This window comes from Delphinapterus leucas, chromosome 8, assembly GCF_059928025.1.
Source record: "Delphinapterus leucas isolate spDelLeu-1000000601 "Yukka" chromosome 8, BTC_Dleu_Yukka2, whole genome shotgun sequence".
Lineage (NCBI taxonomy): Eukaryota > Metazoa > Chordata > Mammalia > Artiodactyla > Monodontidae > Delphinapterus > Delphinapterus leucas.
The window spans coordinates 54,443,799-54,466,248 of NC_143136.1; the positions used below are offsets into that span (position 1 = coordinate 54,443,799).

The window sequence follows — 22,450 nt, forward strand, 5'->3', positions numbered from 1 at the left end:
AAAGCAGATGTCATTTTTCACAGAACATAAATTATAAACAGTTTTATTACTAGCAGGCAAAACATGTCTAAATAGTATTGAATTTGCCTGCAAGCATTGGGAAGAATCTATAAAATGATGGGATTTCTCACTTGGTAACCCTACTTCCGCCTTAACTTATGGGTTAATTTAAAGCTTAGTGAACCATATGCTTTCATTTCCAAGAGAAACTTAACTGAGAGAGTCTCTCAGGATGTTTATGCCCATCTAAGAAGGGGATGAGTTCAGAAAATCTGCCTGCTGTCACCTGCTTATGAAACCTTCACCAGCTCGTTAAGTTTAAATGCTTAGAAAAATTTTTCTTTTTAGTTATGACTTTTATAAAAATTCTTCATATATATTCTTTCCTTTTCTTTTTCCTCCTCCTCCTCTTCCTTTTCCTGCTTCTCCTCCTTCTTGTCATTTGTCAGCCCTTACATAAAAATTCCCACAAAGCATGGCTTCTTATAGTTGCTATCACAACTCAAGGTAATATTACTATGATAATAATAATAGTGAAGTTGAGTCTTTGAGGTGGACACCTAAAAAGACATTTTCTTATGTCTTAATACAGTCACACCTTAAATCCCTACAACCTTCCTGTGCTACTCTTTAGCGTCCATTTGGTGGCATTCAGTGCAGTGGCCTTAGATTTCTGTGACATTCATTACTCCAAAGGCCTTTACTTCAGTTTCCCACTCCTGTGGCCACACTTGTTTCCATGGTATTACCCAAAAGTGCTCTCATCCCACCCCCCTTTCCTTTCACCTTTTCCTGGTTTCCCTCCTTGTACGATTCAGTATGGACCAAGGCTATTTGTGAGTAAACTCAATCACCCATTGTCTCTGTTTCTTCCTACTTCTCAAAGAAGATGAAACAATTAGCACACTTTTTCTGATTAGATCTATTTAAAAAGCAAATGATCTATTATCAATTAGCCTTACAAATTCTTTTCTTTATCAGCCATTAATTCCCTATTTTGTCCCCATAACAACCAGTACAAAACTTTCAGCCTCTTTTAAAATTCTCAACCAGGCTTTAACCTAACTTCACAGTCACTTAGTCATTCAAAGCGAAATCACTTGACTCTTTTCTTCTCTGTCCTTTTTTGTCTCTTTTTCACTTTTCTTCTCCCAGTGTGTTTCCCATTCCCCTCTCTTCCAAATTTAAGCCTTCATCCATTCTTCTAAGTCCTACCTTTTCCATCTCTTCATTTTGTATCTCTCTTCATTATTTTTTTAATAAATTTATTTAGTTAGTTAGTTATGTATTTATTTATTTTTGGCTGCATTGGGTCTTCATTGCTGCACGCGGGCTTTCTCTAGTTGTGGTGAGCGGGGGCTACTTTTTGTTGTGGTGCCACGGGCTTCTCATTGTGGTGGCTTCTCTTGTGGAGCATGGGCTCTAGGTGAGTGGGCTTCAGTAGTTGTGGCACGCGGGCTCAGTAGTTGTGGCTCGTGGGCTCTAGAGCACAGGCTCAGTAGTTGTAGCACACGGACTTAGCTGCTCCGCAGCATGTGGGATCTTCCCGGACCAGGGATCAAACCCGTGTCCCCTGCATTGGCAGGCGATTCTTAACCACTGCGCCACCAGGGAAGCCCCTGTCTCTTCATTCTTAATACCTCATTTAGTCTCTCATAAAATAGAAAACATAAACATTGCTTCTCAACCCTTAAGACACTATTCTACCTTTTTCATGACTAACAGGTTGAATTGTGTCTACCAACATTTATATGTTAAAGTCCTAACCCCCAGTGTCTCAGAATGTGATCTTATTTGGAAATAGTGTTATTGAAGATGTAATTAGTTAAGATGGGGTCATCAGAGTGTACCCTAATTCAGTATGACTTATAAAAAGGGGAAAATTTGAACACAGAGGCAGACACCCATAGAGGGAAGATGATGTGAAGAGACAAAGGGACAAAGGGAGAAGACAGCCATCTACAAGGCCAAGAGAGGTGCTTGGAACAGGTTATATCCTCACAGCCCCAAGAAGGAACCAACACTGTTGATACCTTGATTTTAGACTTCTAAAATCTAAATCAGAGGACTGTGAGAGGATAAATTTCTCTTGTTCAGGCCACTGACTTTGTTGTACAGATGTCCCTCAGTATCCTTGGGGCATTGGTTCTTCCAAGACCCTCACAGATACCAGAATCTGTGGATGCTCAAGTCTCATAATCAGCCTTCCATATCCATGGTTTCCCCATCCACAGAGTCAACCAACCACAAATCATAAACATAATAGTATATGTATTAATAAAAAACCTGTGTTTAAGTGGACCCTTGCAGTTCAAACCCATGTTGTTCAAGGGTCAACTGTGCTTTGTTACAAGAACCCTAGGAAATGAATACAACTACTTCATTTTCTGCCTCCCTGGCCTCCCCACCCACTAATCCTTTACCTGCATTAGGAGAAGCTGCTCTTTCTCAAGTAACAGATGACTTGAAGCTCTCTGTGCACTTGGCCTCTGAGACACCACCTTCTCTGGTTCTCCCATCTGTCTGACGGTTCCTGGCTCCTTCTAAATCTCTTTCAATGTCATCTCTTCCTCCAGTCTCCCTTTACATGAAATGCTTAACCTTTGGCTCTTTTCTCTTCTCATTTCATACTTTGCTCATGTGGAGTTATCCAATCCCACAGTGATAATATAGGTTTTATCTTAATGATTTCTAGACCTAAAGATCTCCAACTCTTACATCTCTTGTCAACTCCAGTCTTCTTTTTAGAAGTTCATGTGGAAGATTGACTTATAGATTTCTTACCAGCACTTTAACTCAACTAACTTTATTATTTTCTCCTCCAAACCTTCCCCCATTTTTCTTTCTTGGCTAAAGAAATTGCAGCCCTTCAGTCACCCAGATTAGAGACCTCAAAGTCACATTATTCTTCCTTTCCCCTCACTTCAGATCATCTCTCAAATTTAGTCAATTCTTACCTCTATCTCCTTCTTGCCTTCTCATCCCAGGCTTACTACTTTAGTTTCTCAGAATCTTTCACTAGGTCCACTACAATTACATTGTGTAGTACTATGAATCTGAGCCTACAAACTATAATATTTGTATGAAATATTGCTGGCTTGTTTAAAAAACTGCTTTTTAGTCAACTTAAGCCTGATTCTGAGCCCCCATCATATGACTGGCGACACATTCAATCTGTCATTGTTGGAGCCCCTTTCCAGGGTTCTGTGAATGTTCCTGGGTCCATATAGCACCACAGCACTGGGGAAGCCACTGTGGTCATCAATTCACTTGGCTTCCCTCTGAGGCAATCATTGTCTCAGCCTGTATGGAGGCCTCAGTTTCAGTGGCTCTGCTGCTTCTGTGCCTGTTTGAGGTGCCAGGCTGGTCTGACTTCCAGTCTCCCTGGAGAGAATACACAGCCGTCCTCAGGGAAGCCGTGCATGTCTTCATGGCACTGCCCTGAGAGGACCCTGCATCTCCTCCACACGCCTCACCTCACATCCAGGCTTCTCTCCGGCGCCAGCCAGATCTCCCTGTCTTCATATGGCCCTCACCTTTATCTCCTTGTCGTTTACCACATCTCTCATAATGTCTTTATTGGACTTAGTCTTTTTACAAAAGGCAGGAGGGAAAATGACTTGCAGATAAGTTCTGCTTTTGGTCTTAATATAAACTTCACTAAGGCAAGAGGGGCATAGAAAATAATTGACTTTCTTCTTGAAACAGGGCAGATAGGACAATATAGGAAGAACACAATAAATTATCCTGCCACACGCCTAACTGGCATCTGGGCCTCCTGTCTTTCTGTTTTGCAGTTAATCATTTATGACGTCATCAAAGTTACCTTTGGACAAGCTGAGACTAGGCCAGTTTTTTCTCAAGCATCTCCTAAAATGCCCTTTGGATACAAAATAAAATACAGACTCTTGTGACTTTTAAAGCCCCCCGTGACCTGCCCTTTGCCTGCCCCCAAGCCTGTACGTCTCCGTGAATCTAAGCTTCCTTGGTCTGCTTATCACTCCCATGCGTACCACAGACTTTCTCACCTCTGAGACTTGGGTTAGTTGGACCCCTCACAGAGAATCTCTTTTCCCCTACTTTCTTCCTCTTCTTTTTCAAAGTTAGTTGCTAATTATAATCTTAGAGTTGACATGGGAAGAATAAAGCTAAAAAGCAGGCAAGCCTGAGGTCACAATTTGGTTACCAAGGAGGACGGAGGAGTAGAAGTCAGGTCAAAGTGTTAGCAACTGAGGCAGAAAATCTAAGCAGAGACAGAAGCCATGGACAGAATTTGGTATGTAGTTCAAGATTGGACCCGACAGAAACTGGCTAAGAAGCAAGACAAAGCACCCACATTCAGGATGTCTGGATAATATTTTGAGGTCAGTACATTGGGCAGAGAGGGTCTGTCTAAAGCTCTATGTATCCACTTCAGCCTAGGGAGTGATTTTAGTTGATGACCTATAGGCTCAGCGTTGGTCCAGATTCCTTCTCTGAAATGGTTGTTGATCTGTCCAGTACTTGTCTTTCCCTTCTTAGAGTGTTGCTTATTGCTCAATTAAAGCAATTAATGCCTTCCTAGCATTTCAGTCGTTCACGTGTCTGATTTCCCCACAGCTGTGAAATTCTGAAAAACAAGGGCCATGATGTATTCATTTCTGGATTCCCTGTAACACCCAGTAGATGGGTCTGGGACATGAGTTAAACGCAGCTAGTGTTAGTTGGGTCAGTGGATGACTCCATTGGACAGGAACCTGGCAGCAAAATGTTACCCTGAGTCAGCCCTGGCTGGACTTCTAAACTGCTGTTCATAAGTGACATTCAGCTTGGCTAGGAAGTCATGCGTCTCTCTGTCTACTGCATGGTCATCATCGAGACTACAAACTAAACACAGTTCTATGGGAACTCTCCCGATTCTGAGGCAACAGAGAAATAATGGGCAAAACTTTGTGATGGTGGACACAATGCTGCAGTTCTCAAGTGTTAAGAGGAAAGCAATCTATTCACACTAATGTGTGAATGTCTGCCAACTTCTTAACCATCCTTGACTTCTGTTTTTCTTTTCTTTTCCACCACCCCACCGCCGATTTTTGGAAGTGAATATTTTATTAACCCAAACACAAGAATGCAATTTCAGGTAATGTTGAAAAGTGAAGTGATCTGCAGAGTGGCCAAAGCCAACACTGCCTCTGAGTTGCACCTACTGTTAAGGACAAAGCACCACGGTACTTTCTCTTCTGAAGCTGCACACTTGCACACTCCCATGATGGTAACAGGGTGTTGATGGGGAGTACAGGCACAGAAAGGGTGATGCAGGCTGTTTGGATTCTTTGTAAACCTGGTAGTCGTATACAGGGATTCCCTGCATCATGAATCCAGAGATTTAAACTTTTTCTTTTTTCAGTTTTATTGAGGTATAATTGACACAAAATTGTAAGCTATTTGGAGTGTTTATCATAATGATTTCATATATGTATATGTTGTGAAAGGATTTCCCTCCATCTAGTTAATTAACACATCTATCACCTCACATATTTATCTTTGTGGATATATAAATTTCAGTTATATAGTACAGTGTATTCCCTTAGTAATTTCAATTATATAGTACAGCATTAACTCTAATCACCATGTTTTACATTAGATCCTCAGAACTTATTCATCTCATAGATGAAAGTTTTTACTCTCCAACCAATGTCTCCTTATTTCCTCCACCCCCCAGTCCCTGGCAATCACCTTTCTACTCTGTTCCTATGAGTTTGACTTTTTTAGACTCCACATCTAAGTGATGAAGAGACTTAAAGTTTTTTCTTCACATATTCAGTAAGCCCCTGAGAACCCAGACTGAGAAAGACAAAAAGGAGCTGCTCACAAGGGGGCTTTTAGGGGGTAATCAGAAAGGGTTAGACACATCTCACTTTGTATGAATTATCACAAGAAACAGTAAAGGGAAATTGTTTGATGTCACCAGTATGTTTTACCCGAACCCTCACATTTTGAGGAGTACTGTCACTTCTTACCTATCACTATGCAGTACTTTTGAAAACTGACTCTGTTGAATATGTTACTGTCTTCACACCACTTCTTTGAGACATTCCTACTACCTGGGATTGAGGTGCAGCATCACCTCATGGTAGCTGGCTTTTGTAGTCATTTTGCTTTTGCATTCCAGAAACAAGAAGAACCACCGGCTGTGTATGTTACATGCATGTCTGTGCCTTTAAAAATCTATTTGAAACTGCTGGGTATTTAGTTTCTTCTTGCTACTTTAGCTTTGGGATCTTATTTTCCTTATAGGCAACTTGAAGCCTTTATTCTTCATAGTCCTTTAAATAGACTGTTCCAGTCTAAAAGGCTTAGGGCATATTTGGGAGGAATCTGTGAGAGTATTTGCTAATGGAATGTGAGTTTGTGAGTGTGTGTGAGTGTGTGTGTGTGTGTGTGTGTAGAAGTGGGTGGTGGGTACTGACTTCAGGAGTTTATGCACAGCCTTTCCAGAGAGACAGGCTCAAGAGGATGTCAGCAACTGAATTTTTCTTCTTCCCACTCAAAATCTCTTCTGCCTAGTTCTTCATATCTCAGTTAAGGGCAACTCAATCCATCCAGTTACTCAGGTGAAGAGTCTTAATTCTTCTTCCTCTTACTCATAGGAAATCACCTGGGCTGTGTCATCTGAGTAGATCCGGAGTATCCTATCATTTCTCATGACCTCCACTGCTGTCCTGGGGAATGACCTACCTCCATCTTTCCTGGCTAATTGCAGCAGCTTCCTCAGGAATCACTGTGCATGCATCCCTGCACCCCTCCACCAGCAAAGTATTCTCAAACGACAGCCCTGTGCTTTTATTTTCGTTTTTTTTTTTTTAAGTTATGTCAGACCCTTTGCCCCAGACCTTCCAACAGCTAGCTTCACACTTCTCTCAGAATAAAAGACTTCAGTGTTTACAAGACCCTGCCTCTGGATCCTCCCACTCTGCCCCCACCATGGCCCTCTTACTGCTTCTCCCCCCTGCTTCCTCCGTGGGACACTCAGCTCTACCGCGCTGTGTCCTTGCTGTTCCTCCACCCCAGCAGGAAAACTCCCACCTGGGAGCCTTTACTCTAGCTGTGCCCTCAACCTGGAAAATTCTTTCTCCAGAGATCCTCTTGGCTCATCCCCTCACTTCCTGCCCATCTTTGCTCAAATCTCACTACTCAAAAAGCCTACCCTGACCACCATATTTAATACTGCACACAACTCCTGCCCTGCGTGGCACCTGAGAGTCCCCTAACCTGCTCTACTTGTCTCTATTCTACAGTGTGGTCATCTTCAAACTCACCAGACAATGTACTGATTTACCATGTTTATTGGTTATAAACAAAATAAAATACATGTATTTTAGTGATAGTGAGCTCCACCGTCACTAACACTGGAGCTAAATTCACTGGCCTAGATGGTGTATTTAGGAGAATGCTTGGCATAGACTAGACCTGCCAAATACATAGTTGAACAAATGACTGCCTCATAATGTTTATTGCTCTTATAAATGGGATCTTTATTAGAAAAGATAATTGGCTATTGTTGCTATCTAGGAATGTTATTGGTTTTCTTTCATTGATTTTGTACATAACAACTAAAAGTCATTGTTCTAATCTATATCTGATGTTCCTTATGGGTAAAATATATGGATACCCCCTTCCCAACTTAATCTGCTTGACTTAGGGAAATCTTCATGAGAAGTGAACATCAAAACCTAGTAATTCTCCCCATGGTTGAATTACATGTTGAGATCCTGAAGATATCTCCAACAGATTCTCTAGAAAATTAAAAAGTAAATCTTTTGATGACATTAATATAAACTGCAATCACCTAGTCGGCCAGTGGCACACTGATTGTAGGCAAATTGTGTTAGATGAAAATAATTTGGCCAGCTAGACTTTATTAATTTTGATTTAAAAATTGGAAACATCAATAGCCCCCAATCTGGCTCTACTCCTTACTTAATCAACTTGAAGAAAATGTGATTAAGAGGAACAAAAATCTAAGAAAAACAAGGACAAGACACTAAAGAAAAAATAGTGATTCTCAGAAAACACAAATCTTGGGACAATTTCTTCCCGACTTCCTGTGTAATTAAATTTTTATCCAAAAACTATGTTGAACCAAGGAGGAAGAAATAAATGTATTTCTGCTCCAAATGTTATTTTGAAGACTTGCTTATGAGTGTAATTTGTTATGATTTTATTTGATTTAAAAAATTTATTCTGCCACACATCCTTTTGCTTCAGTATTAGCAACAAGCACCCTGCTCTGTGTGCCTGAACCACAGGCTCCACTTGGTGGCCAAGCACTGAACAGAATAAAGGAAACAAGAAGCTTCCAAGCCATGTTTTTTCTTGCATCTTTTGGAATATTTGAATGGACTGAGAAGAAAGAAAGCAGCAACTATTATTCAAAGATTGCTTTGGTGACATCTGTCATTTCTGCTGTAAACTGTCAGTCCCAAATCCAGTAGGGTAATTATGGAAAATATAGCTAAAAACCCAAATTTTAGTAGGGCCTGAAATCCAGGAATTTGAAGCACAGCCTATTCACCATTGAATTTACATCTGATTCACTAGAGAAGCCAAAGCATATGTGAAATGGTGGTGGCTCTTTCTGCACTGCAGAGAAGTAAGGCTCAGGAAAGCAAAATGCCCTGCGGGAGGCCACTTACTAAGTTTGGAGTAAAAAGTGTATTTCCATTTCTCTGCTCTTGCCCACAGGCTCTCCTTGATTCAGTAGCTATGATTTCTTCCTTATGGCCGGGAAGCGAAACACCACAATTCTTTCATCTCTAGGTGATACACAAAATCACAGTTCTTCCCTGTTTGCAGTCTGTCTGTGTCTCTGTTGAAATGCACCGCAGTGAGGGCAGAGTTCAGATGGCCTGTGGACACTGAACTCGGTACTCATCCAAGAGTGAGATGACCCTTGCTTTTGTGTATGTCGGCGAGAAATGCCTGGGAAAGGAGCACAAGAAGTAACTGTGGCCCAGCTGGCCATCCAGCTCGGCATGATCAGAGACTTTCAGCTTTTCAAGGGCTCACTGCCACTCTCCAAAAGCGTAAACATTTCTTCTCAAAAATTTTCTGCTCAAAGCAGACTTTCAAATATTCTCTGATTAAAATCGCCAGGTTTATTTTGTTTGTCCCATGTGTTAATGCAGTCATGTAAAACTCTATGATTTGCTGTCAGTGAGTTAATTCTCCTCGGTGCTGAACCAAATGGGACTGTAGACTTAAAAGACTGAACGAGAAATGAGCTATATCTAATGAGATGTCCTCCAAAGCGGCCATGTCCTACACATGAGCCAGACACATGCTTCTGCCACATGTGATTTGGGCCAGTCATCTCCACAACTGATAGTTTCTTAGCAGTTTATAAATATGTTCCCTATTGTTTCTTTTAAACACACCCCATCCACTTCATCAGGGAAGTGAATAAAAGCTTACTAAACATATTGGGAGTATTCTGTTTCTTTTCCACTGGAGTAGCTAATATTTTTTTACTTTTTAAATTGAATGGCTGGATGATTTTTATACCAATCCATAATTTTATTTGAAAAGCTAACCTGGGACTGTTAAAAAAAAGTGAGAGGGAGAAGAAACCGTTTTCGCCTTCTTGTCTATCAGTGCTAATTACCTCTTAAAAGTACCCTTACGATCAAGGGATGCAAGGGAAGCTCCATTTCCTCAGCAAATGGAATACTGAAAGGTACAGTTTAAAAGGGTTACTACTGTTAGCGAAGAAGGAAAGTAATGGAGTGACCTGTGGACACACCCTGAGTCCAGGAACACACAGTGCCACACATCTTTTTTGGCTCAGAGATACACAGGTCCATCTGTCAAACTGAAAAGCCAAGGAAATGGCAGTCTTTGGCTTTCTGCTGGTGGGGACAAGTACTGGAAATATTTTATTGCAAAGTGACTGAAACCCAGTCAGAGGTTGAATACTTAGCAAGCAGGCAGCAATGGCTGAGAGAAAAAGGACCAAGATTTTCTCTGTTGGGCTCCTCCAGCCTGGACAACAGGGACAACTAAGATTTTTAAATAGCATGCTGGATTCAGATGACTCTGGAAAGTTTTGTCTCAAAAATAAAATAGGCGAAGCATCCCCAAAGAAAAATGGCTGGGGAAATATGTCATCAGAACGGTATGGAAGCGCATCAGAAACTGCCTATAGATTGCCCAAAGAAAACAGAACCAATTTTCTGAGAAGATTGCATAGAAATATTGAGTAGACCTAGCTTCATCTACTGCCCACAGAGTTCATTTGAAAATGTAATTAAAAAGACTGGGGATGGAGAATAAGAAAAGATAGGAGGCACAAAATGGTCCTTTACAGTTTCCTTGGAAGGTCACAGCCCACTTTATATAACACATTATGAAGCACAAGGTTACAGTGGGTTTTCAAAGACTTGGCTCTACTCCAGAAGTCTCTCTTTAATGTTGTTTGCAAAATTTATACTAAAGGCAGATTTATGAACTCTGTTAGAGAACAAGTATTTCTCTTCTTATTCACAGAGAAGAACTTTATTATTTTGGTCCAGTTGCAAAATATAGCTTGAGTTTGGCTGTAAATTCTCAGTTATATATGTAAGGCATTGTGTTTATTTAGAAATAATAAGGCTTCTAATTTCAAATCAGAAAATCCCAGGGTCATATAAGGACTTTTATCAGTTTCAGGTCTTATCCAGACGTTATGGAAGTTTCACCTCTGTAATTCTAAGTTAATGTGTTTAATCTTTCTGTGGTGTAAAAAGCACTGTTTATCACCTCTCTGCAGAGCTGAGTCCAGGATACTGGTTGAGAAAGCAGGTTCTAGAGTCAAACTACCTGAATTTGAGTTCTGGCTCTTTCACCTACTAGTGTTGAGACCTTGGGCAAGTTCTTAACCCTTCTGAGCCTCAGTTACCCCATCTGTAAAATGAGGATAATAATAGTTCCTACCTTGTAGGGGTGTGGTGAAGATTAAGTGAGATACTATATGTAAAGCGTTTAGCACAGTGCTAGCATACGGGAAGAAGAATCAACCCTTACACTCTTGCAGACAGTTAAGATACCAACACCGTAGAGTTTAGTTTTGTCCAGACTGAGCACGTAATGGCTGTAACCTATCTCTCCGTATCCTAACCTCCTCTCCACTTTCCTTCCCCCAGCTCTCTGGGCCTCCCCTAGTTTCTCCATATTTAAGTGTTCTTCCTCTAACGAGCACAGAAGATTCTGGTCAATGCCAATTTTTTGAAAGAATTACCTGCTTTACTCTGTGTCTTCACATATTGAGCATTTCTTACTTGAGTTCAATGAGGATTAATGCCCCACAGATCTTAACAGACAGAAAATAGAGAATGGATCCAAAAGACAGGAAATGGAATAACTGGGTAGCTGGAGGGATTGGGACAAAACAAAAAAAGAAACAAAGACTTGTGAAAGCAAATGAACCCGTAGCTGGTTCAGCTCCTTTTAGCCACAACTGTAGTGTTTCTCAGCATTGTTCCAGCCGGAGCATTGGTCCCCTGAGATGATTAGCAAACAAATGGTTTCTTGGTCAAAGGAGTTTGTCCAAAACGTTTCACACCACGTTTTCCTCTAGGAGTCTCAGTGCATGTTAACATAGTAAAAATTCTAAGAAGTACTACAGTAAAGAAACCTGCTTTATTTTGCTTACCTCATATTATTGATCAATACATAACACTGACCAGTACATTTGGAGAAGGCTTCCACTATTGTTATTTTAGAACTGGGAAACAGGAATTCCCATAAATAATGAACAAATTTTGGGGCACTAATGAACCATGATAAAACTGACGGGAAGACAAGTGGGACTAATATTTAGTGAGTGCCTATTATGTATGCCAGAAATTATGCTAACTGCTTTAGAAATATTTGCTTTTTCCCGATAAGGTTAAAGTAGTGGTTTTTAAGTGGGAGGGATATTTACAGTGCTTTACGAAATAATGTCATGGCACATATTAGCAGTCCTTAAATGGGGACAAATAGCTCTTTAAGAAATGAAGGATCTTGAGAGCTCACGTAGCCCATCTTCATGCCTGAGGGTATTGCTTTTGCACTCACTGAGAAATTTGGAGAATCTGGAGTCTCTCTACTCTCAGTTCCCTGGAATGTAGCATTGTATACAAACCTGTGAATAGTCCTAGTTCTGCCACGTATTGGATATGTAACCTTGAATAACATACTCCTCTGAGCCTGTGTAAATACTAGGAAAATAATAACATCGAACCTAAGTTTGTGAGGATTTTACTTACAAAACATAAGCTCGTAATTGGTGCTCAAAAAAATGCCAATGCCTTAATCTACCATACTTATTCTTGCATCCATTGATGAAAATATTTTTCTCTTACACAATTACTAGAACAGATTCTGTGAAGCCCATAAACTAATATGTACAATTTCTATTTTCAGCATCTACCAACTGTGATTTGAAATGCTACCATTCTGTGTGTATGTACGTGTATTTGTGTGTATGTAGAAACAGCATGTATTTAATACACTTCATAATGCAGTATACATAAAATTATATAAAATAGCAGTTTATGTATTGTTAAAGAAAAGAACTACATTTTATTCTTTCTTTATATTCCCCAAGACATCTATCCCAGCATGGTCCCAGGTACACAGTATTTAGTTGTCTTGTGAAATAAATGAATGGAAATGATAGCGGTAAATTGCACTAAAATTGTATTATTTTATACAATATAATGTAACAAATGTAACTTAATAATAGGACACTTTGCACTGGGGAGCAAGCCAGGATGGAGTCAGACTGTGATTTTTTAAATTTGGTAATAAATTTCTGATGCTTTAACAAACAGCATATGCTCACTGCTCAGTCTCAGCTGAGATGGGTACCAGAAAATTTGCTAACAAGACTCCTATGTTAGAGATAAGCATTATTTTATGAAACTAGATCTGTCTTCAGTTCTTTTGCAAGAAATTTGAATTTCCCTTCAAATAAATTGAATGTTAATATGTTTGATTTACTTCAACTCTTATTATTTTCTTTCTTCTCTATTTACTGTTTTTCACCCTCATGCAATAGAAAGTAAAAAACTACCTCTTTTCCTTTGTTGAAATGTTTATAAATCGTTAATAGTGAAACATTGAGAGGTGAAACTGGGGTCAAGATGGAGAGAATACTGCACAATAACAGCTATTAACTTTGTGCAGAGTAACAGGTCTTAATTTCAGTTCTAAGTGTAGGCAGATGCACAAACAACCATATACTATGAGATTTCCCTTCCTTTCTTGTGCATATTTGCCCACATTGCCAGTGAGAATAAATTGTGGGAGAGAAATGATTTTATACTTAAATGAATAAAAATAGGTAAAAATGAGTTAGAGATTGAAAAACACTGATGACCATATTTTGGGTATATTTTCAGGTATTGTTAAGGGAAATGGCAAGTGACCTGAATTCAGGGCAACCAGACACATCCCAGTTGACCTGCCCCTTTCTACTATCATCCCCTCTCCCTTTTTAACCTCTTTTCTGTGTCCTTTTCTTTTTTTTACCTACATCTTGTTACTCAAACCTGGAATGTAGCATTGACTCCTTTATGATTTGGAAATAATGACAGGTTGCTGATACATTCAACACATGTAAATGTCCTCTGAGTCTTACCAGAGATTCCAGAGGGGAGGATGTGTAAGATAAACTGAAGAGTGATCTCTTGTAGGAATGGAATTCCGCAGTGGAGAAGCTGAAGAGTGAGGCACTGGGGATTCTGCTCTCCAAGGAGTATGTGGAGAAAGAACACCTACAGCTGTCTAACCAGAAACTGAATTGGCTTCAAGAGGAATTTGGTCGGCTCATGGTGGAAAGGAAAACCTGGTTAAAAAAGGCAAATGATTTTTTTAACAGCGCGAACAAGGTCAGTGTGAGGTGAAGCTGGTAATTTTAGGTCATCAGGGCAAACCAGTAAGAGACCCATGACTTCAACAGGCTGGAACACGTCACAGAAATCTCGACTCCACTTAGAGTTTCAAAATTGATAGAAGCAAAAAGGAGCTTTTAAAATATATTCCTACTGTGGCCATTATTTTGTACTCAAAACTAAGAGATTCTGTGCTTTGACATGTAAAAGGTCACCGAAAAAAAAAAAAAAGGAGACTTTTATCTTAGAGCTCTCATTGTTCTGTTTGAGGTGGACATTTGTGCCAACATGGTAGTGTTTCTCCTGGAGGAATGGAATTATCATAAAATATATCAAGGTTAACCAAAAAAAACCTTGAAACTTTTACCAAAAAAAATCTTTCTCTTTTTAAAAATCCTCTTTCATTTATTAGGTGAAGATACATAAATATTGCAGGCTTTTGGCACGCGAACCATAAGGCTCTGGTTGACTGCCCTGCCTTGGTTTGCCTTTTTTTTTTTTAATTGGAGTATAGTTGATTTACAATGTTGTGTTAGTTTCAGGTGTACAGCAGAGTGATTCAGTTATACATACATATATATCTTTTTTTTCAGATTATTTTCCCTTATAGGTTATTTAAAAATACTGAATATAATTACCTGTGCTCTACAGTAGGCCCTTGTTGGTTATCTGTTTTATATATAGTAGTGGGTATATGTTAATCCCAAACTCCTAATTTATCTCTCCCCACACACTTTAAATCAGCCAAAGGGAGATCTTGCTTTGGACTGTTTCCAGGCCTTCTTGAGTGGGAGAAGAGCTCTATTTTCATTTAAGATTGATTGTAGCAGGTGGCTCATACTGCGTGGTACTGTTCACGTGTTCACATCACTTGAGTGTCTGAGGATGGCGATAATGTTTGAAAAAATTTCTGCCTTTCCCAATCGAACATACACCTGCAAACTGCCTTACTGGAATTAATACCTTAAATTTCACTGATGTAAAACTGGGTAATGTGACAGAAAATGAATGGGAACCCACAGAGGGTAGGCATATTGTGATTTAAAGTAATAACATCAGCAATCTGAATACGGTGTCCTGGTAGGTATCAAAACTGTTACTTAATTTTGAATTTTTTACTAATGGGAAACTTGGAAAACATGAATAGTAAAGTTCCAAAATAGAGGTGGTAGAATTATGGTAGGAAAAAAACACATGTCAAAGAAATATTTGTCAAATTATTATTGTTTGGGATTTCTTTGTTTTAAGAGAAGAAACACATAATTTCTAGATCTGTTGAGCTAAGTAAATGGTAAGTGCTGGTTAAATTTCTCTTCAATAGTCCTGATTTTGAATAAGAGTTTTGTTTTTTTTTTTTGCGGTACGCGGGCCTCTCACTGTTGTGGCCTCTCCCATTGCGGAGCGCAGGCTCCGGACGCACAGGCTCAGCGGCCATGGCTCACCAGCCGCTCCGCGGCATGTGGGATCCTCCCGGACCAGGGCACGAACCCTTGTCCCCTGCATCGGCAGGCGGACTCTCAACCACTGCACCACCAGGGAAGCCCTGAATAAAAGATTTTTAAACTTACATTACACTCTCATTCTACAAAATGAGTGGGTCATCCCAGTTAGTTAATGCGGTTTCTAAGGAAAACAGTTATAGAACATGTTGCTATGATAAAATGCTTCTAGCATAAGCCCTAAACATTATAGTCCTGCAAAATGGAGAATTTTTCTCTCTCTGTCTCATTCTCACTCCCTCACTCTTGCTTTCTCTGCTGTCATTATCTGGTAGCTTGCCAGGGAAATTTTTCTTTTTACATTATTCTTGGGCCTTGAAGGAGGAGGAATGATATCTCTTGCAATAGTAATTTTTAAAAAATTGAAGAACGGAGTGGTTATTTTTTCAAGCTTATACGATAATTAAGGTCAAATCCTAACAAATCCTGTTTCATAACCCCAAACACTTGACTTCTAGTTCCCGTTTCATCATTTGAATGCCCATGGCATTCAAATTATAATTAGTTCAGTTGGGACTTCTCCATACTATAGAATTCTTTGTAACCAAGTAGTACTTAGAAAGGTTTAGAATTTATTTTCACTTTTCAAAGCATCAGGGAAATAACTTCTAACTCCAAATCTAAGAATTCAGTTTGAAAGATGATATATACTTTTACCTCAGCAAAAATGGAAGCTGGAGTTTGAAAAGTAGATGTTTAAATCATGACTCTTGAAATGAGTTATTTACCATATTATTAAGAAGCAATAAATGATGAAATAATATAGTAAATAAATCCGTTTAAATTAAAGAAGGAAATTCTTCTCAAGGCTTGTAAATGGCATTTTTCTTTTTGATTTATATTGTAGAATCTCCAAATTTTATAAAATTACCATTTTACCCCATTCTGGGCATAACTACTCATAAATAATCCTAGTTAAAATAAAGCACTGGATTTAAGGTATTAATATAAATTCAAAATCCCTTAAAATATTTTTTTCTAGTCTGAAAGTTTTGTTTTCACTAGTGAAGGAGTATTTTCAGTTTACATCTTCAATTTATCTCCGAAGCACTGAACTTTCCTTTTGAGAATTCACTTTATTGCGCCTTGAGGGCGCTGGGTTTTCCTGATTGTGATCATCTACATCCTTGATGAAGCCGTGCTGCCAACAGTTGTGAGGTGTCTGAGACTTTTCACCCAACTTTCCAGCCAGCAAAAGAGATAACCAGAGTGTCAAATGTCACATCAGTTCCCCAAGTCCCAGTTCCCCAGGCATTCTTGACACACCAGTAAGATGGGTAGGAGCAGTGGAGACTCGCCCCACACATGCACATAAGGATGTTAGCACTGTGAAAAAAAAGAGAGCATCAGGGCTTTAAAAAAAGAAACGGTACCTCGAAAACCAATTTCACTCTTGGTAAATGGAATCATTTTTTAGCAAACAACGTCTTGTTCCAAATTTGTTAAAGCTAGGTCAATATTCTTCAATTTCTGTGTCAAATGCCAGTGTGAAAAAATGTTAGTGCCATGGGTAATATATGAATTAGTGAATGTAACAGCTTGAGTGTTTTTGCTCAGTAAAATACAAAACATATGATTTTTAAGATAACCTTTAACTTTTTAAAATTTGGTTAAAATAAAAAGAAATGAATGTCATAATCTCATCTGCAGAACGGACTACTGTTAGTATGTCTTCCGTATCATATTTATTTCTTTTTCATCCAGATTTTTATCATATGTTTCTGGTATTTTCTGTTCCAATCATCTGGAAACCCTCCTCTTTTTCCCTTCTTTCCTTTTATTGTCACCTGTCCTTCTCTCTCTACCAATCCTATCAATATCTAGGGATATCGTTATTTACTAGAAAAAAGTCACAATAAGTTTTTAAATTGAAGTTACTAAATAAGTAGTGTGGCAAATTTATGAGAATAATTACCCTTTTTCTTTACGGATTCATTTATTTAATATTTATTGAGCAACTACTATGTGTCAGGGACTGTTCTAAATGCTGGGGATATAGCAGAGAATAAAACATACAAAAAAATCGATAAGCCAATGTAATTCCAATATGTGAAATTCAATGAAATATAATTATCACCTAATTGTCCACATTGACAAGAGTGCCCACTGCCTTTATAGTTTCAGGAGTGAAATTGATTACCTTTTAATCCTGCTAGGGGTTAATGATTACCCAAAGCTCAAGAGTCTGTTTCTTACCTAGAGAATGTCTAGTGTTTGGCTTGAGGTGTGACCGTTTGTACCTGGAATGAGCAATAGGTGGCGATGTTAGCACATAGGACCTCAGGAGTAGTGTTGCTACTGATGCTTTTCTTTTTCTTTTTTTTAAATTGAAGTATAGGTGATTTACAACATTATATTATTTTCAGGTGTACAACATAGTGATTCAGCGTTTTTGAAGACTATACTACATTTAAAGTTATTACAAAACAATGGCTATATTTGCCTGTGCTGTACAATATATCCTTGTCGCTTATCTGTTTTATGCATAGTAGTTTGTATCTCTTAATTTCATATTCCTATCTTGCCGGTCCCCCTCCATCTGCCCACTGGTAACCATTGGTTTTTTTCTCTGTATCTGTGAGTCTGCTTCTGTCTTGTTATATACATTCCTTTGCTTAATATTTTAGATTCCACATATAAGTGATAACATACAGTATTTGTCTTTCTATCTCTGACTTATTTCACTTAGTACTCTCTACATCCATCTACATTGAAGTAAATGGCAGACTTTCATTCTTTTTATGGCTGAGTAGTATTCCATTATATATACATACCACATCTTCTTGATCCATTCATCTGTTGATGGACATTTAAGTTGCTTCCATATCGTGGATATTGTAAATAATGCTGCTATGAACATTAGGGTGTGTGAATTTTTTCAAAACACTGTTTTATTTTCTTTGGATATATACCCAGGAGTGGGATAGCTGGATCATGCAGTAGTTCTATTTTTAATTTATTATTATTATTTTTTACACCTTTATTGGAGTATAACTGCTTTACAATGGTGTGTTAGTTTCTACTTTATAACAAAGTGAATCAGTTATACATATACATATGTTCCCATATCTCTTCCCTCTTGCATCTCCCTCCCTCCCACCCTCCCTATCCCACCCCTCTACGTGGTCACAAATCACCGAGCTGATCTCCCTGTGCTATGCGGCTGCTTTCCACTAGCTAGCTATTTTACATTTGATAGTGTACATATGTCCAAGCCACTCTCTCACTTTGTCACAGCTTACCCTTCCCCTTCCCCATATCCTCAAGTCCATTCTCTAGTAGGTCTGTGTCTTTATTCCTGTTTTACCCCTAGGTTCTTCATGACATTTTTTTCCTTACATTCCATATATATGTGTTAGCATACGGTATTTGTCTTTCTCTTTCTGACTTACTTCACTCTATATGACAGACTCTAGGTCTATCCACCTCATTACAAATAGCTCAATTTCGTTTATTTTTATGGCTGAGTAATATTCCATTGTATATGTGTGCCACATCTTCTTTATCCATTCATCCGATGATGGACACTTAGGTTGTTTCCATCTCTGGGCTATTGTAAATAGAGCTGCAGTGAACATTTTGGTACATGACTTGTTTTGAATTATGGTTTTCTCAGGGTATATGCCCAGTAGTGGGATTGCTGGGTCATATGGTAGTTGTATTTGTAGTTTTTTAAGGAACCTCCATACTGTTCTCCATAGTGGCTGTACCAATTCACATTCCCACCAGCAGTGCAAGAGTGTTCCCTTTTCTCCACACTCTCTCCACCATTTATTGTTTCTAGACTTCTTGATGATGGCCATTCTGACTGGTATGAGATGATATCTCATTGTAGTTCTGATTTGCATTTCCCTAATGATTAATTATGTTGAGCATTCTTTCATGTGTTTGTTGGCAGTCTGTATATCTTCTTTGGAGAAATGTCTATTTAGGTCTTCTGCCCATTTTTGGATTGGGTTGTTTGTTTTTTTGTTATTGAGCTGCTTGTAAATTTTGGGAATTAATCCTTTGTCAGTTGCTTCATTTGCAAATATTTTCTCCCATTCTGAGGGTTATCTTTTGGTCTTGTTTATGGTTTCCTTTGCTGTGCAAAAACTTTGAAGTTTCATTAGGTCCCATTTGTTTATTTTTGTTTTTATTTCCATTTCTCTAGAAGGTGGGTCAAAAAGGATACTGCTGTGATTTATGTCATAGAGTGTTCTGCCTATGTTTTCCTCTAAGAGTTTGATAGTTTCTGGCCTTACATTTAGGTCTTTAATCCATTTTGAGCTTATTTTTGTGTATGGTGTTAGGGAGTGATCTAATCTCATACTTTCACATGTACCTGTCCAGTTTACCCAGCACCACTTATTAAAGAGGCTGTACTTCCTCCACTGTACATTCCTGCCTCCTTTATCAAAGATAAGTTGACCATATGTGCGTGGGTTTATCTCTGGGATTTCTATCCTGTTCCATTGATCTATCTTTCTGTTTTTGTGCCAGTACCATACTGTCTTGATTACTGTAGCTTTGTAGTATAGTCTGAAGTCAGGGAGCCTGATTCCTCCAGCTCTGTTTTTCGTTCTCAAGATTGCCTTGGCTATTCGGGGTCTTTTGTGTTTCCATACAAATTGTGAAATTTTTTGTTCTAGTTCTGTGAAAAATGCCAGTGGTAGTTTGATAGGGATTGCATTGAATCTGTAGATTGCTTTGGGTAGTAGAGTCATTTTCACAATGTTGATTCTTCCAATCCAAGAACATGGTGTATCTCTCCATCTATTTGTATCATCCTTAATTTCTTTCATCAGTGTCTTATAATTTTCTGCATACAGGTCTTTTATCTCCTTAAGTAGGTTTATACCTAGATATTTTATTCTTTTTGTTGCAATGGTAAATGGGAGTGTTTTCTTGATTTCACTTTCAGATTTTTCATCATTAGTGTATAGGAATGCCAGAGATTTCTGTGCATTAATTTTGTATCCTGCTGCTTTACCAAATTCATTGATTAGCTCTAGTAGTTTTCTGGTAGCATTTTTAGGATTCTCTATGTAGAGCATCATGTCACCTGCAAACAGTGACAGCTTTACTTCTTCTTTTCCGATTTGGATTCCTTTTATTTCCATTTCTTCTCTGATTGCTGTGGCTAAAACTTCCAAAACTGTGTTGAATAAGAGTGGTGAGAGTGGGTAACCTTGTCTTGTTCCTGATCTTAGTGGAAATGCTTTCAGTTTTTCACCATTGAGGATGATGTTGGCTGTGGGTTTGTCATATATGGCCTTTATTATGTTGAGGTAAGTTCCCTGTATGCCTACTTTTTGGAGGGTTTTTATCATAAATGGGTGTTGAATTCTGTCGAAAGCTTTCTCTGCATCTATTGAGATGACCATATGGTTTTTCTCCTTCAATTTATTAATATGGTGTATCGCATTGAATGATTTGCATATATTGAAGAATCCTTGCATTCCTGAAATAAACCCCACTTGATCATGGTGCATGATCCTTTTAATGTGCTGTTGGATTGTGTTTGCTAGTATTTTGTTGAGGATTTTTGCATGTATGTTCATCAGTGACATTGGCCTGTAGTTTCCTTTCTCTGTGACATCCTTGTCTGGTTTTGGTATCAGGGTGATGGTGGCCTCATAGAATGAGTTTTGGAGTGTTCCTCCCTCTGCTATATTTTGGAAGAGTTTGAGAAGGATAGGTGTTAGCTCTTCTCTAAATGTTTGATAGAATTCGCCTGTGAAGCCATCTGGTCCTGGGCTTTTGTTTGTTGGAAGATTTTTAATCACAGTTTCAATTTCAGTGCTTGTGATTGGTCTGTTCATATTTTCTATTTCTTCCTGATTCAGTCTTGGCAGGTTGTGCATTTCTAAGAATTTGTCCATTTCTTCCAGGTTGTCCATTTTATTGGCATAGAGTTGCTTGTAGAAATCTCTCATGATCTTTTGTATTTCTGCAGTGTCAGTTGTTACTTCTCCTTTTTCATTTCTAATTCTATTGATTTGAGTCTTCTCCCTTTTTTTCTTGATGAGTCTGGCTAATGGTTTATTAATTTTGTTTATGTTCTCAAAGAACCAGCTTTAATTTTATTGATCTTTGCTATCGTTTCCTTCATTTCTTTTTCATTTATTTCTGATCTGATCTTTATGATTTCTTTCCTTCTGCTAACTTTGGGGGTTTTTTGTTCTTCTTTCTCTAATTGCTTTAGGTGCAAGGTTAAGTTGTTTATTCGAGATGTTTCCTGTTTCTTAAGGTAGGATTGTATTGCTATAAACTTCCCTCTTAGAACTGCTTTTGCTGCATCCCATAGGTTTTGGGTCGTCGTGTTTTCATTGTCATTTGTTTCTAGGTATTTTTTGATTTCCTCTTTGATTTCTTCAGTGATCACTTCGTTATTAAGTAGTGTATTGTTTAGCCTCCATGTGTTGGTATTTTTTACAGATTTTTTCCTGTAATTTATATCTAGTCTCATAGCATAGTGGTTGGAAAAGATACTTGATACAATTTCAATTTTCTTAAATTTACCAAAGCTTGATTTGTGACCCAAGATATGATCTATCCTGGAGAATATTCCATGAGCACTTGAGAAAAATGTGTATTCTGTTGTTTTTGGATGGAATGTCCTATAAATATCAATTAAGTCCATCTTGTTTAATGTATCATTTAAAGCTTGTGTTTCCTTATTTATTTTCATTTTGGATGATCTGTCCATTGGTGAAAGTGGGGTGTTAAAGTCCCCTACTATGAATGTGTTACTGTCGATTTCCCCTTTTATGGCTGTTAGAATTTACCTTATGTATTGAGGTGCTCCTATGTTAGGTGTATAAATACTTACAATTGTTATATCTTCTTCTTGGATCAATCCCTTGATCATTATGTAGTGTCCTTCTTTGTCTCTTCTAATAGTCTTTATTTTGAAGACTATTTTGTCTGATATGAGAATTGCTACTCCAGCTTTCTTCTGGTTTCCATTTGCATGGAATATCTTTTTCCATCCCCTCACTTTCAGTCTGTATGTGTCTCTAGGTCTGAAGTGGGTCTCTTGTAGACAGCATATATATGGGTCTTGTTTTTGTA

At 38.5% G+C, this 22,450-nt stretch overlaps 1 protein-coding gene across 1 annotated transcript in view; it reads left to right on the plus strand.

The window, feature by feature from the left end:
• CCDC141 (coiled-coil domain containing 141) overlaps positions 1–22,450 on the plus strand; it is a 209,351-nt gene that overhangs the window by 90,848 nt on the left and 96,053 nt on the right. Inside the window, exon 7 of the mRNA XM_089916618.1 lies at positions 13,698–13,892. Coding sequence (XP_089772744.1) covers positions 13,698–13,892 — 195 coding nt within the window. The remainder of the gene's footprint in view (positions 1–13,697; positions 13,893–22,450) is intronic.